The sequence below is a fragment of the Lampetra fluviatilis genome, chromosome 55, assembly GCF_964198595.1.
Source record: "Lampetra fluviatilis chromosome 55, kcLamFluv1.1, whole genome shotgun sequence".
NCBI classification, from domain to species: Eukaryota; Metazoa; Chordata; class Hyperoartia; order Petromyzontiformes; family Petromyzontidae; genus Lampetra; species Lampetra fluviatilis.
This window is the reverse complement of record NC_136329.1, coordinates 1710314-1728823: the sequence shown is the minus strand read 5'-3', so window position 1 is coordinate 1728823 and position 18510 is coordinate 1710314. Positions and strand designations below refer to the sequence as shown.

The window sequence follows — 18510 nt, the reverse complement described above, 5'->3', positions numbered from 1 at the left end:
TAAATCTTGTTTCTGATTGTGCTTTCCCTTCTTATACTTTGCACTCCGATCGTGTCTATGTGTAATGTGTTTATTGTCGTAACGTGCTGACCCTGTGTGCTCCGACTGGACATCTGAGAAAAAATAGATTGAAAGCTCATCGGCTCCCTCCTGCTGTATAAATACAGCTTCTGACAAACATTCACGGCAAGCGTGCTAATCATACGAATGTATACATTCGACGCTGCATCAGTTTTCTCTCTCGAGATACAGACCGGAGAAAATAACACAGAGTAGTCTCCACTCTTTAGTTATTTCGGCAAAGTCACGTCGGGAAAAAGAAAAAAAAACTTCAAATCAAGAGTCGTCTCTGATCGAGTCTCTAGCCAACAATGGACAGACGGACCGGTCTCTGATAAGAGTCTCTAGACAACAACAACGACGATAATAGAAACACGGTCAGATCAGCCGACGTTACCACAATGACGCCGCATGCAATGCTCCCATGTCCACACAGGCGCACATTCAGTGTGGACGCGAATTACCTTGGAGGTCGGATAGAACCCCGAGGCTTGGAGACGTGTCAGGTGTAAGTGTCACGTGACTATACCCGCCACTCCACACCGCCCACATCCCCACGTCAGTGCAATAGGCATGTGACGTCAAGCCAATCAGATTGCCCGGCGACAGACAGGTGGCATTACCGCCCACTTTTGTATAAACACACTCACACAACGACTAGCTCCACCTACTATTAGACAGACACACCCACACAACGACTAGCTCCGCCTACTACTAGACAGACACACCCACACAACTAGCTCCACCTACTATTAGACAGACACCCACACAACAACTAGCTCCACCTACTACTAGACAGACACACCCACACAACGACTAGCTCCACCTACTACTAGACAGACACACCCACACAACGACTAGCTCCGCCTACTACTAGACAGACACACCCACACAACTAGCTCCACCTACTATTAGACAGACACCCACACAACAACTAGCTCCACCTACTACTAGACAGACACACCCACACAACGACTAGCTCCACCTACTATTAGACAAACACCCACACAACAACTAGCTCCACCTACTACTAGACAGACACACCCACACAACGACTAGCTCCACCTACTATTAGACAGACACACCCACACAACGACTGGCTCCACCTACTACTAGACAGACACACCCACACAACGACTAGCTCCACCTACTACTAGACAGACACACCCACACAACAACTAGCTCCACCTACTACTAGACAGACACACCCACACAACGACTAGCTCCACCTACTACTAGACAGACACACCCACACAACGACTAGCTCCACCTACTACTAGACAGACACACCCACACAACGACTAGCTCCACCTACTACTAGACAGACACACCCACACAACGACTAGCTCCACCTACTACTAGACAGACACACCCACACAACGACTAGCTCCACCTACTACTAGACAGACACACCCACACAACGACTAGCTCCACCTACTTCTAGACAGACACACCCACACAACGACTAGCTCCACCTACTACTAGACAGACACACCCACACAACAACTAGCTCCACCTACTACTAGACAGACACACCCACACAACGACTAGCTCCACCTACTACTAGACAGACACACCCACACAACGACTAGCTCCACCTACTACTAGACAGACACACCCACACAACGGCTAGCTCCACCTACTACTAGACAGACACACCCACACAACGACTAGCTCCACCTACTACTAGACAGACACACCCACACAACAACTAGCTCCACCTACTACTAGACAGACACACCCACACAACGACTAGCTCCACCTACTACTAGACAGACACACCCACACAACGACTAGCTCCACCTACTACTAGACAGACACACCCACATAACGACTAGCTCCGCCTACTACTAGGCACACCCACACAACAACTAGCTCCGCCTACTACTAGACAGACACACCCACACAACGAGTAGCTCCACCTACTACTAGACAGACACACCCACACAACAACTAGCTCCACCTACTACTAGACAGACACACCCACACAACAACTAGCTCCACCTACTATTAGACAGACACACCCACGCAACGACTAGCTCCACCTACTATTAGACAGACACACCCACACAACGACTAGCTCCACTTACTACTAGACAGACACACCCACACAACAACTAGCTCCACCTACTACTAGACAGACACACCCACACAACAACTAGCTCCGCCTACTACTAGACAGACACACCCACACCACAACTAGCTCCACCTACTACTAGACAGACACACCCATACAACGGCTAGCTCCACCTACTACTAAACAGACACACCCACACAACAACTATCTCCGCCTACTACTAGACAGACACACCCACACAACAACTAGCTCCACCTACTATTAGACAGACACACCCACACAACTACTGGCTCCACCTACTACTAGACAGACACACCCACACAACGACTAGCTCCACCTACTACTAGACAGACACACCCACACAACTTCTAGCTCCACCTACTACTAGACAGACACACCCACACAACGGCTAGCTCCACCTACTACTAGACAGACGCACCCACACAACGACTAGCTCCACCTACTACTAGACAGACACACCCACACAACGACTAGCTCCACCTACGTCTAGACAGACACACCCACACAACGACTAGCTCCGCCTACTACTAGACAGACACACCCACACAACAACTAGCTCCACCTACTACTAGACAGACACACCCACACGACTAGCTCCACCTACTACTAGATAGACACACCCACACAACAACTAGCTCCACCTACTACTAGACAGACACACCCACACAACGACTAGCTCCACCTACTATTAGACAGACACACCCACACAACGACTAGCTCCACCGACTACTAGACAGACACACCCACACAACGACTAGTTCCACCTACTAATAGACAGACACACCCACACAACGACTAGCTCCGCCTACTACTAGACAGACACACCCACACAACAACTAGCTCCACCTACTACTAGACAGACACACCCACACAACGACTAGCTCCACCTACTAATAGACAGACACACCCACACAACGACTAGCTCCGCCTACTACTAGACAGACACACCCACACAACGACTAGCTCCACCTACTACTAGACAGACACACCCACACAACAACTAGCTCCACCTACTACTAGACAGACACACCCACACAACGACTAGCTCCACCTACTACTAGACAGACACACCCACACAACGACTAGCTCCACCTACTACTAAACAGACTCACCCACACAACGACTAGCTCCACCTACTACTAGACAGACACACCCACACAACAACTAGCTCCACCTACTATTAGACAGACACACCCACACAAGGACTAGCTCCACCTACTATTAGACAGACACACCCACACAACGACTAGCTCCACCTACTACTAGACAGACACACCCACACAACGACTAGCTCAGCCTACTACTAGACAGACACACCCACACAACAACTAGCTCCACCTACTACTAGACAGACACACCCACACAACGACTAGCTCCACCTACTACTAGACAGACACACCCACACAACAACTAGCTTCACCTACTACTAGACAGACACACCCACTTTAGTATTGCCACACCCAATCTTATTAATAATCGGGGTTTTCCTCTTTTTTCTGGCAACAAAACTGAAACCTTCTTACAGGGAATCAATTGTGCATTAACCACGATACATTATGACCACAAGTATTGTGGTTAATGCAGACATGATTCCTTGTCAAAAGGTTTCAGTTTCGTTGCCAGAAAAAAGGGGAAAATCCCTATTATTATATTTTGGTCCTGGCAAAGGAGGTCTAATGATGTAGACCCAATCATATTCTTTAGGTCTTTCGGTAAAGTCACGTAGATAGGTTTAAAAATAAACAAATAAACTACGTTTCGATCACAACACAAGCGACCGTGATCACGTGTTGTGATCGAAACGTCGTAGTTTTTTTGTTATTTTCTTTCAACCTATCTACGTGACTTTACCGAAAGACCCAACAAATTTGAATTCCTGCAGTCACGAAAGCTTTAAGTCAAGATTCACACCCAATCAGTTTCATACCCAGCCCACCTTGACGTAGTAGCCCCAGCCACCAGACCACAAGACCCACAGGATCGCACAAAGACGATAAACATTTCTTTATATGACCAGGTAAGCCCCACTTGAGCTACAGAACTATTTTTGAGAAGGGACCTCGCGATCACAAATGATGGCCCAGACTAAGTGGCTAATCATCATCATCAAGTGGAAATTCCTGGCAGCAGCCAAAGGAACTACTGAGTTGCGTGGGCCTTATCTGGCAAAATAAAATTTTAAAAAATAGTTTCACTGAGGCAGACACATCGTTAATATGCAGCAGTCATCTCTTTTACTGCAAAATGAAGGCACACGGTGAGTAACGTTATGACGTTCACGGTTCAAACAACAATAACAACACAAGCAAACATGGGCATGATGAAAATATAGCATAGCGTCGATAATAATAATACTGATAAACTTCTTGGTTCTTTCGGTAAAGTCACGTAGAAGGGAAACAATAAAATAATAAAAGTACAACATATTATGTTTTACTTTACCAGTGAGAATTGTATTTTATTATGTTTTATTTTTTATATTTCCCTTCTACGTGACTTTACCGAAAGAACCAAGAAGATGAATCCCTGCAGTCACGAAAGCTTTAAATCGAAATTTAATACTGATAATAGTGATCACAGTAATAGTTTCAGTCATGTGACCTTTAAGTGCGAGGTTAATACATCTCCGGGGGCAACACTTTGGCACGACAAAAGCAACGACAAGCATCTCTCTCTCTGCCACCCCGAGCAACGTGACGAGCAGACACCAGCGAATCATAATCATCCTTCTGCTGCGGGCCAGCTAAATCGGCTACTAATTTGTGCAGGCACATCGCAGGCAATTAACGTGGCGGTCTGACCAGGTCACCTACTGAAACCCGGACCCACACTTTTACCCCACCTCCACCAGAAGACCTGCCCGATCGACTGTGGAGGACAGAGGTTTGTAAAGCTATGAACTATTTTTAAAACTATAAACTTTACGATAAGTCATCAACTAAACTAAAACTTGTATTTATTTTACCATGTAAGGCCCTCTGAACTATGCAGCTCAATGGGCGACCTGGCCACAAATGATAGCTCAACCAAGTGGCTTATCACGTGGAAATGTATAGCGGCCAAATAATCTAAAACTCTAAATGTGGAGGGAAAAACCAGAGGACCCAGAGGAAAATCCAAGCGACCACGGGGAGAACATGCAAACTCCAAATATGTAGCAGGCATCAGGGTCAGGATCGCACCCACGACCTCCTGCATAGCAAGGGAGGTAGTTAACATCTCCTAGCCACCGAGGGCCACACAGTGAGGGTGGTGGGAGATTGAAGAATCTCGCACCAAGTTTTCAAATGTACAGAAGATAATACGCAGCAAGTAACAATGAGGGTGGTCGATCTCTGACAGAGATATCCCTCGATTTACAAACGTTCGGTTCACATTTCGCGTTCACGCAATCGACAAATTGAGAACACTTTGTTTTAAATCCTATATATTAAGTTCGCTTGCTTGCGTGCTTGCGCGCTTACGACCGTGCAAATCTTTCGGTCGTTTTTTAACCCACTTCCCGTGATCCAATCGAGCTGACATTTTGCACACAGACTCGTTATACGTGACAATTAATTTTCGTGAAAAAATGTTTGCAAAATTTTACACTTTTTAGGATTTTTTTTTTATATTTACCAATTGCTTAATGGTGGCAGGCAATCATCTGACCCATAGGTGGCAGCCATCTCAAGCCAGAGGACGAGAGGACTCTAGCCGCCACGCATATAAAGGATTTATAGTGAAAAACTTTGTTTTTACGGGTAAATTTTTTATCGATTGACGAAATCGAATTTCCCTACGATCACGCGCCACGAGATCGTCAAACAAGAAGCCACCCGGGGGAGCTTGCCGTCATCCATCCGCCACTGGACATCTGTGACGATGAGCTTCATAACTCTTCAGATTCCTCCTCCTCCAGTTTAAATCAAGATTGTGATCCGCGGCAGCGTCACGGTGTCCCTAAAGTGCAAAAGTGACGCATCCACATCGCCTGTCCCAGTCATTCCAACGTTTGGCGAGTTCCCTGAAGAGGTTATGCTCATACTCTTAGGTTTTTTCGGTAGTCACGTAGGTAAAAAAATAAAATTCAAATAAAAAATCACGACGTTTCGGAGGCAACACAAGCTTCCGTCTTCAGGTGGAAGTCACAGTACGATTGCTGTACCTCTTTCCTTGATACAGCAATCGTGCTGTGACTGTTCCACCTGAAGACGGAAGCTTGTGTTGCCTCCGAAACGTCGTGATTTTTTATTTAAATTTTACTAATTTTATTTTTTACCTACGTGACTTACCGAAAAAACCTAAGAGTATGAATTCTTGCAGTCACGAAAGCTTCAAATCTAGAATGAGGTTATGCTCGTTTTAAATAATTATTTTGCCGTTTTAATGCTTATGTTCTTTATTACCGATTTTGTGCTGTGAAAAGTGATATCTGTGTATTTATATTTTTAGATCTGTAGTAGAGTTGGAATGACCGTTCGAAACACATCACCACGTGTTAGTTTTACATGGATGGGAAAAGCCGTTTCCAATTGACGACATTTCGTTTTTGTGCACATTCTTTGAGGAACGAACCCTCTTCCAGTAAATCGAGGGATACACCCTTTAGGGTACTTTCAAAATGACTCTTTTCCCTCTTCATGGCATTCTCCAGACCTGTTGTGGGGGGAGGAGGGGGGGGGTCTGTGATTGTTATATCTCTGGAACCACGTTGTGTTTGCAATGTCAATCATATTTGTCTCACCTGATGACGATTGCTTGTGTTGCGATCGAAACGTCGTGATCTATGACACTGGTCAACAAAAAAAAACATGTTTTTTTTTTCTGGCCTGGACTTTTGCAGCTGTTTTAGACTCATTTCAGGGTGCTGATTCCAAATCTGATCTCAGATTTGCTCTATCACATCTCATTTTTATGCTATCGGCATACCCCATATTCATTGATTTTACCCGAAATTAACTCTGTCACTTATGATTGCTTGCAAGTTGTTGCGAGTCAGTGACTGCTTTAGTGTTAAAATATGGTGCTATATTTTTAGGATAGTGTGTTTATAATATAATTTTATGTAGATATCCACATTTATTTAATATTTTTCTTCTGCCGTTTTTATTGAAAATGCAATATTTGATATCTCATAAACCTGATGTGATAGACAAAAACAGATGCCAGATTTGGAATCAGCACCCCAAAATTACATTAAAACCGTTGGAATACCTTATGCCAGAAAAAGCGTGTTGACCAGTGTTATTTTTTCTACCTGCATGACTTTACCAAAAGAACCACAGAATATGGAAATGTGTATCATTAACTTCTTTCGCACCGTACATAGCCAACCGTGCTAATCGGAATGTTGCTGCCTTGGTAAATGTTATATTCGTTTTGCAGTTTCACTCTAGAAGCCAGCACAGTCCATCATCATCACCATCATTCCCTGTGAGGTTGAATAATTCAATTACTAACATTTGTAAGACCGCTCTTTCATAGTCTTGACCTGGTTCTCAGATTGCATATTGACATTTTCACTTCCTCGGGGAAAAAAAATAAACTGCCTCCGCCCCCTATTAAAGCTGCCAAAATCCTATCAATGAAGACTGCCGGCGTGATGACCTTTAGCCCCCTGAGTCTTGGCCTCTCGTCACCGGCCAGATTCCTACAAATTTCACAGAAGGCTTTTTGTTTTTAGATTCTCCTTCTCATCGATGAGGCTCTCACAAATGGTCAATCCGGATCACCTTACCCATTTACTGCCCCTCCCCCCCGTACTCGTGGCAATCCCCGAAGCCTTCGTCCTGAGCTGAGGGCCCGATTTAGGCCTCAGCTAGCACAGATTCTAGGCAACTCACATGACGAGTTTTAGAGAATTGAATGGGGGTCACGAGACATCTGTACCACCCTACACAATGCTTGCGTATCTTCTTGGTTCTTTCGGTAAAGTCACGTAGAAGGGAAGTAATAAAATATTTTATTACTTCCCTTCTACGTGACTTTACCGAAAGAACCAAGAAGATGAATCCCTGCAGTCACGAAAGCTTTAAATCGAAATTTAATGCTTGCGTAGTTTCTCCTCTGCTAGGCCCCAGTTGTGTATTTCCGTGATAGGAACACACGACGCCTCGACCACCTTGCACAAAGGCTCCTTGTAAATGACGCCTATTATCACCACCCTTCTAAGGGTAGCTAAATAAAGTACGAACGTCTCTCGCTGCGGTCAACAATACTTCAACAATCATAATAATACTTTCATGGTATATGCCCCCCAGTTGCCTGGGTGAAAAGTGGGCTAAGTGTTGCCCAATCCTGGTCAGCTGGCTCAACAAACTCAATAAAGTGAATAAACGCTGACGGTAAGCAGGGCCGGATTTAGACCTAAGCTCAGTAAGCTACAGAGCAGCGTCTCACATTACAGGGGGGTGCAGGGCAGGGGGGGGAATCTAAATACGCAAAAAATAATACGAAGTTTCAAGTTTAACATACAAGTAGAACCCCTCTTAACGACTCATCGCTTGACGACGAGCCTCCATAGAGCCCAATGTGTTCGCTTAGCGATCATCCCCCTGTTCAGCACGGGCTGTTGTAGGCACAGTAAATATGAATTAATGCAGTGATCAACCACGTTTCTTTTCATTTTGTTTATCATTTTGTTAATATCTATATTTAATATTATCATTTTGTTAATATCTATATTTAATATTGTTTATCATTTTGTTAATATCAATATTTAATAATGTTTATCATTTTGTTAATATCTATATTTAATATTGTTTATCATTTTGTTAATATCTATATTTAATATTGTGTATCATTTTGTTAATATCTATATTTAATATTGTTTATCATTTTGTTAATATCTATATTTAATATTGTTTATCATTTTGTTAATATCAATATTTAATATTGTGTATCCTTTTGTTAATATCTATATTTAATATTGTTTTATCATTTTGTTAATATCAATATTTAATATTGTTTATCATTTTGTTCATATATATAAGTATTAATATCCATTGTAGAAATATTATAAAGTTGTTTTTTTAGTCAAAGAGGGCACCACCTTTCGATGCAATCGGAACGAATTAATCCTTTAACGTGCATTTCCTATTCTCGCTTAACGACCAAACCACCTAATGACCAGTTTCGTGGAACCGATCAGCGTCGTTACGAGGGGTTCTACTGTTATATTTAAAAAACGTTGAACTTCTTTTGCACCGCACGCAGCCCACCGTGCTAATGGGAAGTGCCGGATGGGGCCCTCTACAGCTCAACACGACTTCGGGGCCCCAGCAATATCCAAGTCCCTGGCCAGCGGCAAGTGCGATTGACTCTCTCGCGCTTTCCGCTCCCAAGACTCGGCTCCTACAAATGCCTTCCTCAGTTTGTCCTCCACCTTGGCCGGTGAGCGAAGTAGTTTTGTGATGTGCAGGCATAACGCGGCTTACGCCCAGGACAGCGTTCCTGAAAGAGCACTTAAATCGAGGCGAAGAGATGGGATAGTGGATGGTAACGTGGTATAGTACCTACTGCTACTACTACTAGCAGGAACTACTACTAGAGATGGGATAGTGGATGGTAACGTGGTACAGTACCTACTGCTACTACTAGTAGCAGGAACTACTACTAGAGATGGGATAGTGGATGGTAACGTGGTACAGTGCCTAGGCAGAGGATGCCAAATAACCCATGGTGCATCTCTACTGTACAGCCATCGGTGTGAAAAATTAAGTGTATATTAGTCATATATTAACATACATCACCTTGTCTATTATACTATATGGATTACTATTAGTTGTTTATCATATTAACAAGAAGTAGTTTACACTTGTTTGAAGGTAGTAGGCATAAATACGCTATGTGGGAGTTGGTCAGGGGTGGGGAACGTCCGGCCCGCGGGCCGTATTAGGCCCCCGAAATCATTTGGTATGGCCCTGCCAAGGCAACCGCAGGCAGGACACGAAATTCAACAAATCTCGGAGCAAACCTGGAAAAGCAGTTGCGAGTAGCAGCAACATCATCAATACCGGCTAACATCACCACACGCCTCGCCAAAGAGAAGCAGTTCCAACCATCGCATTAGGGGCGAGTTATTGAAATGTTTGACCAAATATAACGGGCTAATTTTGAAGTTGATCATTTTGCGTGGCCCGCGAATGATGTTATATAAACATCCAAATGGCCCTTGACAGAAGAAAAGTGTCCACATGAAAGAGACTGTCGCCAATCCGTCACGCCGATCACTTGGGCCGCCATTTGGCGCCTGAATGTTCGCGGTGCGGCGTAACAATAATTACAATTCACCCTGAAACAATCGTAAACAACGGAGTGTTTCGATGGTAAAGTTCGCAAGTCTCTAAGACGTGACTGCGAGGCACGCACAACGTGAACCGGGATTGGGTATCATCAGCAAGTTGAGTATGTCAGAGCGAAAGAACGCAGCAGCGGGAGGGAGTAATTCGGGATGCTACTGCCGTCCATAAATGACGTCACGCGATTTTGGACGAATTTTTACCACCCCCCCCCCTTCGTCACACGGCGTCGCAAAAAGTCAGACCCCCCCCCCCCTCAAATATGACGTCACAAAGCTCTGCCCCCCCCCTAAAAAAAATATATAAAACGTGCTTCAAATCGCTGTAAACTATTGTGATTGTAGTGCGTATTTAACGTGGCGCTGCACTCTGACGTTGTAGGAGAAAACATTTATTAAAACGTCTATTTAATTAAGTAGAACGTGTTGTCTATATTTATTTAAAGTTGCGCATTTTGATGTGACGTCACATTTCTCAAACCCCCCCCCCCATCCTCACAAATGTCTGACAACCCCCCCCACCCCCCAAGGTGCGTGACGTCATTTATGGACGGCCCCTTAATTTTAAAAAAATCCGCGGTTCTGATGGCTGGCACTCAGGCTCAGGCAAAACAAGATGTGTGCAAGGCTCGTGTGGTGGTGGTGGTCACAGACTGCAGGATTCAGGGTTCTGCGCGTCAAACGAGCCTCGGCACGACACTCGACCAGAACGCTGTTCGATCACCAAGTGCACAACCTCGTCGGGTTCTGAAATGTTCAAATCAGCGCTCGACGCTACGTGCAGCGTCGCATCGACAAGGCTCGATTATTGCAACTCGCTACTCTACGGGACGTCTGGCAAACGCATGACCAGGCTGCGGCGCGGATGACAATTCTTTGGCACGTGTCGTGACGGCGACTGCAAGGCCCGACCGCTGTTGGCCCCCTGCCGCCTAACGAATACATCGCGAGGTCGTGCCCGTTACACGCTAAGCGCTCGCTACTAAGGAACCATTGATACCTTGCTAATCTCGTCGGCGCGGCACACGAGGGGGTGGGTGGCCAGCTCCACGCCCGCTCGTCTTCGGTCTCCCTAGTGGTGACTGAGGGGAGGAACAGGCACAGTGCTCTGCCACAAATTAATCACAATACCCTGTTGATCTCGAGGAGCACAGACCATCACGCTAACCATCTAAAGCTAACCATCTAACGCTAACCATCTAACAAAGACGGTCACCGCATCGCGCGCTTTTAGACGCGCCTCTGTGGCCGTCTGGAACGCTCTCTTCCTTCTGCAATTTTTCGAAGCGATTTGTGTAAAGTTTTTTTGTCCTTCACCCCAAACCTCCGTACGGTGCGAAACAAGTTCATCATACACACAAACATGCTCACGAAACCTTGCCTGCCTTACACAATGGCGCTGTGTAAATGACCACTAAGCTTCTTATTTCCTAAGATATGTTAAATAAACTCGAGGCGTGTTTTGTTTTTCTGCACGACGGTCTGACGTCTGCTGCGTATTTGGAGGTCTTTCCCTCCACGTTTAGAATGGACATCACGCATTTAGATCAGATTTCTTGGCTGCTAGAAATTTCCACAAGATAAGCCATTTCGCTGGGCTATCATCTGTGGCCAGGTCGTTTGGTTTTAGTTGATTTAGAGATATTTTCTTACCTTTCCTAGACGTTTCACTCCTATCGTGGACATCTGCGATAAAGCAGCTTCATAGCTCATCGGATTTCTCCACGGTAAAATAAAGATGCCGATCCTGTGCTTGCTGCAAACCCTTACAAAAGTAGAATATGCATTATCACCACCCCTTCTCCAAGGGGTCGATAAAAAAGTACTAACTTGTGTACACACTGTCAACAACACTTCATTACTAATAACACTCTCGTGGTACATGCTGGTGGGTACAGGTAATGGAAGGCTGCAATTGCCCGCTGCCACTGCTGCTAGCGGCGGCAGGGCCTCCACTAGACTAGCGATACAGCCAACCATCGGCTACTAACCTGCTAAGGTTATGTGACAACGCCGTCACGGTTTCACCAGCTCCACTGAACCCCACTATAAACTTGGCCTACTCTTTCACGCTGGCCAGACACAGCTTTGAAGAGGCTCAGCTACCCACGAGTCAACCCACGCGGCCTGTAACGGACTGTCTGGGGCTGCTGGCACTGTGGCACACGACGGGGCGGGCGGCCAGCACCAGGGAAGGCCGCCTTTGTCTCCCTCGTGGCGACGTAAACTTCACACAGCACCAGGTACTCATTTGAGGCTGTGTCCATCTAGGGGAGGCCCGGGACCGGTTCAGATAATCGCCGGTGTTGGTGGTGGCCGTGAGCGTGATGGAACTCAGGTCTCTACCGGCTTCGTAGCGCAGCGCTAACCGCCACCCCAAAAACAAAGATCCCCCGTGCAGCCTGTAACAGACTGTGGGGCAAGTGCTGTTAGCAGCGAGTAGCCGCACCTGTGAAGGTCGGCACGGCACACGAGGGGGTGGGTGGTCAACACCACGCCCGGTCGCCTTTGTCTCCCCAGTGGCGATGTTTACTACACACCGCTACACCAGGTACGCATTTGAGGCCGAGTCGACCTAGGGGAGGCCCAGGACCGTCTCTGGGTCTCTCTGTAGTGAGTCTATGGATTTCTGTGTGGAGAATCTGTGGGTCTCTGTGTGGTGAGTCTTTGGATCTCTGTATCATGAGTCTATAGGTCTCTGTGTGACGAGTCTGTGGGTGTCTGTGTGATGAGTCCGTGGGTCTCTGTGTGAGTCTGTGGGTCTCTGTGTGATGAGTTTATGGGTCTCTGTGTGATGAGTTTATGGGTCTCTGTGTGAGTCTGTGGGTCTCTGTGTGAGTCTGTGGGTCTCTGTGTGATGAGTTTATGGTCTCTGTGTGACGAGTTTATGGGTCTCTGTGTGAGCCTGTGGGTCTGTGTGATGAGTTTATGGGTCTCTGTAATCCACATGTTCCTCTCTCTGCCCCTCAGTGTAATCTTCATCAACATGTCTCTCTACTGCTGCATAGAGATCAGTGATGAGGATGGTTGATGACGATGTCTGTACCCTCTGTGTGTTCTCTAAAACCCATGTTCCCATTTCTGTCTTTCAGTGTAATTCCAAGCATCTCAAAGCTTATTTGAGCACTTATCAGGCAGTGTCTGTGTGTGTCTGTCTGTGTGTCTGTCTGTGTGTGTCTGTGTCTCTAAAAACTGTGACTAGGTATCCACAGGTGGACACGGGGACACAGGCAGACAGGGAGACACGGGGACAGTCTCCTGCCTCCGTCTGTGTCCGTGATTCTTCCGAGTCCGGGACATGATTTGCTCGAGACGCTGAGACACGGGGAGAAGGGAGACACGGGGAGGAGGGAGACACGGGGAGGAGGGAGACACGGGGAGGGGGAGGGAGACACGGGGAGGAGGGGGGAGACACGGGGAGGAGGAAGAGGGAGACACGAGGAGGGGGGAGACACGGGGAGGAGGGGGGAGACACGGGGAGGAGGGGGGAGACACGGGGAGGAGGGAGACACGGGAAGGGGGGAGACACGGGGAGGAGGGAGACACGGGGAGGAGGGGGGAGACACGGGGAGGAGGGGGGAGACACGGGGAGGAGGGGGGAGACACGGGGAGGAGGGAGACACGGGGAGGGGGGAGACACGGGGAGGAGGGAGACACGGGGAGGAGGGAGACACGGGGAGGAGGGGGGAGACACGGGGAGGAGGGAGACACGGGGAGGAGGGGGGAGACACGGGGAGGAGGGGGGAGACACGGGGAGGAGGGGGGAGACACGGGGAGGAGGGAGACACGGGGAGGGGGGAGACACGGGGAGGAGGGAGACACGGGGAGGAGGGAGACACGGGGAGGAGGGGGGAGACACGGGGAGGAGGGGGGAGACACGGGGAGGAGGGAGACACGGGGAGGAGGGAGACACGGGGAGGAGGGGGGAGACACGGGGAGGAGGGGGGAGACACGGGGAGGAGGGAGACACGGGGAGGGGGGAGACACGGGGAGGGGGGAGACACGGGGAGGAGGGAGACACGGGGAGGAGGGAGACACGGGGAGGAGGGAGACACGGGGAGGAGGGGGGAGACACGAGGAGGAGGGAGACACGGGGAGGAGGGAGACACGGGGAGGGGGGAGACACGGGGAGGAGGGAGACACGGGGAGGAGGGAGACACGGGGAGGAGAGAGACACGAGGAGGAGGGAGACACGAGGAGGAGGGAGACACGAGGAGGAGGGAGACACGGGGAGGGGGGAGACACGGGGAGGAGGAAGACACAGACACATATTAGTGTCACTCAGCTCTCTAGACCTTCCAGAACATCATTAGAATTAAAATGTGTGAACATTGCACTGCGTACACATGCATCCCCACGTCCACGTGTGTGTCCCCGTGTCTGTGTGTCTGTGTCCCCGTGTCTGTGTCCCCGTGTTTGTGTGTCTCCGTGTCCCCGTGTTTGTGTGTCTCCGTGTCCCCGTGTCTGTGTATCCCCGTGTCTCCGTGTCTCCGTGTCCCCGTGTCTCCGTGTTCCCGTGTCTGTGTATCCCCGTGTCTCTCTGTCTCCGTGTCCCCGTGTCTGTGTCCCCGTGTCTCTCCGTGTCCCTGTGTTGTCCCCGTGTCCCCGTGTCTGTGTCCCCATGTCCCCGTGTCTGTGTCCCCGTGTTCCCGTGTCTGTGTGTCCCCGTGTCCCTGTGTCTGTGTCCCCATGTCCCCGTGTCTCCGCGTTGTCCCCGTGTCCTACTACCTGCTTCCTCTCTTTCCTCTCCTGCTCATCTCTTTGTGCCGCTTTCAAGATGGCTGCTCTCCCCGTCTCCACGGCAACCGTCTTGTCCATCTCCATGGCAACCGAATTCTTCGTCTCCAAGGATACCGATGACTCCATCTCCAGAGCAACCGGCTTCGCCGTCTCCATGGCAACCACCTCTCCATTCTCACCCACAAACCCTTCGCCTGTTTCCATGTCAGCCTGTGAAATGCTCGGGATGCTGTTCTGATCGCTGTCGCTAAGGCAGTTGCTAGGGCTGTTGCTAGGGCTGTTGCTAGGGCTGTTGCTAGGGCTGATGGCTATGGGCTTGCTGTTGCCATCACAGCTGTCAGTCTGACTGTCGCCGATGCGGCTGTTCATGTGGTTATTGTTATTGGTGTTGCTGTGGCTATTGTTGCCATGGCTCTTGTTGCCGTGGCTGCTGTTGCCGTGGCTCTTGTTGCCGTGGCTGCTGTTGCCATGGCTCTTGTTGCCGTGGCTGCTGTTGCCGTGGCTGTCGTTGCCGTGGCTCTTGTTGCCGTGGCTGCTGTGGCCGTGGCTGTCGTTGCCGTGGCTGTCGTTGCCATGGCTGCTGTTGTCATGGCTCTTGTTGCCGTGGCTGCTGTTGTCATGGCTCTTGTTGCCGTGGCTGCTGTTGTCATGGCTGTCGTTGCCGTGGCTGCTGTTGCCGTGGCTGTCGTTGCCGTGGCTGTAAGCCTCACCGCTGCTGCTTCTTTGGCTGTCGGTGAGGCTGCTGTTGGGCAGATTCTCCTGAATTTGGCCGCCTGTCTGACCGACGGTCTGGCTGTTGCTGCTGCTGCTGGTGCAACCGTCGCCATGGCGGTGATCCGTCTGACCATCGGGCTGGCCGTGAGTGAGGCTGTTCATCCGGCTGTCGTCTCGGCTGTCACTGTGGCTCTCCCCAGTTTCACCCTTTGTCTGACTGTTGCTTTGGCTGTCGCCGTTCGGGCTGTTGGCCTCGCAGTTTGCCTGCATGTCGCAATGATTGTTAGTCCACCTGTCAGCTGGGTGACTGCTCTGACTGTCTGTCTGCGTGTCAGCTGGGTGACTACTCTGACTGTCTGTCTGCCTGTCAGCTGGGTGACTGCTCTGACTGTCTGTCTGCGTGTCAGCTGGGTGACTAGTCTGACTGTCTGCCTGCCTGTCAGCTGGGTGACTGCTCTGACTGTCTGTCTGCGTGTCAGCTGGGTGACTACTCTGACTGTCTGTCTGCCTGTCAGCTGGGTGACTGCTCTGACTGTCTGTCTGCGTGTCAGCTGGGTGACTAGTCTGACTGTCTGCCTGTGTGTCAGCTGGGTGACTGCTCTGACTGTCTGCCTGTGTGTCAGCTGGGTGACTAGTCTGACTGTCCGTCTGCCTGTCAGCTGGGTGACTGCTCTGACTGTCTGCCTGTGTGTCAGCTGGGTGACTAGTCTGACTGTCTGTCTGCCTGTCAGCTGGGTGACTACTCTGACTGTCTGCCTGTGTGTCAGCTGGGTGACTAGTCTGACTGTCTGCCTGTGTGTCAGCTGGGTGACTAGTCTGACTGTCTGCCTGCATGTCAGGCCGGCTGTCTGCCTGCCTGTCAGACTGACCGTCAATCTGCCTGTTGGCATCGCCATCAGCCCGCCCGGCAGTCCGACCGTTGCTACGGGCAACGCTGCCGGCCTTGGCCCGCGCCTTTGTTTGCCTGTTGTCGGCAGTCTGACCAGTGTTGTTGTCACGGCTATTGCTACGGCCTCTGCTGGTCTGGCTGTTCCCTTGGCTACCAGGCCGCCTGTTGGTCTCGCCATTGCCAGGCGTCTTTTTTGGCTGTTGCTGTCGACTGTTTCTACGAGTTGTTGCGGTTGTTGTGGTTGTTGCGGTGGTGGTGGTGGTGGCTCTCGTGTGACTGTTCTTGTCAAGGGCTCGGTTGTCGCTCCTGGTGGTGGCTGTAGTGGCGGTGGCGGTGGTGGTTCGGTTGTTGCCACTGGTGGTAGCCGTGGAAGTTGTGGCCGACGCGGCTGTTGTCTGGCTGTCTGTTGGAACCTGGTTGTTGTTGTTGCTGACGGTGCTGGTGGTTGAAGTGGGACTGTTGTTGCTGGTGGTAGCCGTGGTTGTTGTTGCCATCTGACTGTTGCCGTCTGTCATTGTATTGCTGCTGCTGCTGCTGGTGGTGGTGGTGGCTGCGGTTGTTGTTGTTGTTGTCGTCTGACTGTCCTCGCCTGCAGTTTGGCTGTCGCTAGCGGTGGTAGCTGCAGGGCCGTTGCTATCGGCATCCCCGCTGCTTGCGGTTGCCGTGCGACTGTTCTTCTCTGCGTTGTTGCTAGGGGTGCTGGCGCCTGTTGTGGGGGTGGCTGTAGAGGTGTGGTCGGTGGCTCCGTTGCCAACGGTGACGGCGGTGGCGGTGGTTGTTGTGCTGCTGCTGTTACTTTTGCAGCTCTTGCTACTCTGGCTGTTGCTGCGGTCCCGGCTGTTGTTGTTGCTGTTTTGGCTGTTGCCCGGCGGGCTGTACAGAACCTTGGAGACCTGAGCCGCGAGTGTTGCCGTGGGCGACGCCACCGCTTGAATCAGAAGCACGGGGTTGCCGTGGCGAGCGGGGGAGTTGCCACGGCGACCGGGGGAGTTGCCACGGCAACCGGGGCCCGGTCCAGGCTCCGGCTGCGGAGAAACGGGGAGTGGGGGGGGGGCACTGGGGAACGGGGGCAGACTGAGAGACACGGGGGAGGGAGGGGGGACACGGGGGGGGGGGAGACACGGGGGGGGGGGGGACACGGGGTGGAGGGGGGGGGACACGGGGGGGGGGAGACACAGGGGGGGGGGGACACGGGGTGGAGGGGGGGGAAACACGGGGGGGGGGAGACACGGGGTGGAGGGGGGGGAGACACGGGGTGGAGGGGGGGGAGACACGGGGGGGGGAGGGGGGAGACACGGATACCGATACGGCTAGGGGGGGGGGAGACACGGGAGACACGGGGGGGGGGGGAGACACGGGGGGGGAGACACGGGGGAGGGGGGAGACACGGGGGGGGGGACACGGGGTGGAAGGGGGGGAGACACGGGGTGGAAGGGGGGGAGACACGGGGGAGGGGAGACACGGGGTCGAGGGGGGGGGAGACACGGGGGGGAGAGACACGGGGGTGGAGGGGGGGGAGACACGGGGGGGGGGGAGACACGGGGTGGAGGGGGGGGGGGGAGACGGGGGGGGGAGACACGGGGTGGAGGGGGGGGAGACACGGGTGGGGGGGGGGAGACACGGGGGAGGGGGGAGACACGGGGGAGGGAGACACGGGTGGAGGGGGGGGGAGACACGGGGGGGGGAGACACGGGGGAGGGGGAGACACGGGGGGGGAGACACAGGATA

At 50.6% G+C, this 18510-nt stretch overlaps 2 protein-coding genes across 2 annotated transcripts in view; both read right to left on the bottom strand.

Annotated features, from left to right (window-relative positions):
• Positions 1 to 10730: 10730 nt before the first annotated feature.
• On the bottom strand, positions 10731 to 17709 carry LOC144949813 (uncharacterized). The gene is made up of 2 exons (XM_078879755.1): positions 15168 to 17709; positions 10731 to 13754 (listed from the first exon to the last, which is right to left on the bottom strand). Exons 1-2 carry the CDS (start codon positions 17295 to 17297, stop codon positions 13638 to 13640), a joined length of 2247 nt encoding a protein of 748 aa, XP_078735881.1. The 5' UTR covers positions 17298 to 17709; the 3' UTR covers positions 10731 to 13637.
• Positions 17709 to 18510, bottom strand: part of LOC144949814 (uncharacterized) — a 35233-nt gene continuing 34431 nt past the window's right edge. The window contains exon 8 of the mRNA XM_078879756.1: positions 17709 to 17856. Coding sequence (XP_078735882.1) covers positions 17717 to 17856 — 140 coding nt within the window. The 3' untranslated portion in view covers positions 17709 to 17716. The remainder of the gene's footprint in view (positions 17857 to 18510) is intronic.

What these genes read in the sequence shown, in the direction of transcription:
- LOC144949813 (XM_078879755.1), bottom strand. Translation starts at nt 17,297, where the DNA reads ATGACAGACGGCAACAGTCAGATGGCAACAACAACCACGGCTACCACC. An exon ending in AGAGGAAAGAGAGGAAGCAG is followed by an intron (nt 13,755 to 15,167) that starts GTAGTAGGACAC and finishes CCCGTGTCTCAG; the next exon opens with CGTCTCGAGCAAATCATGTC.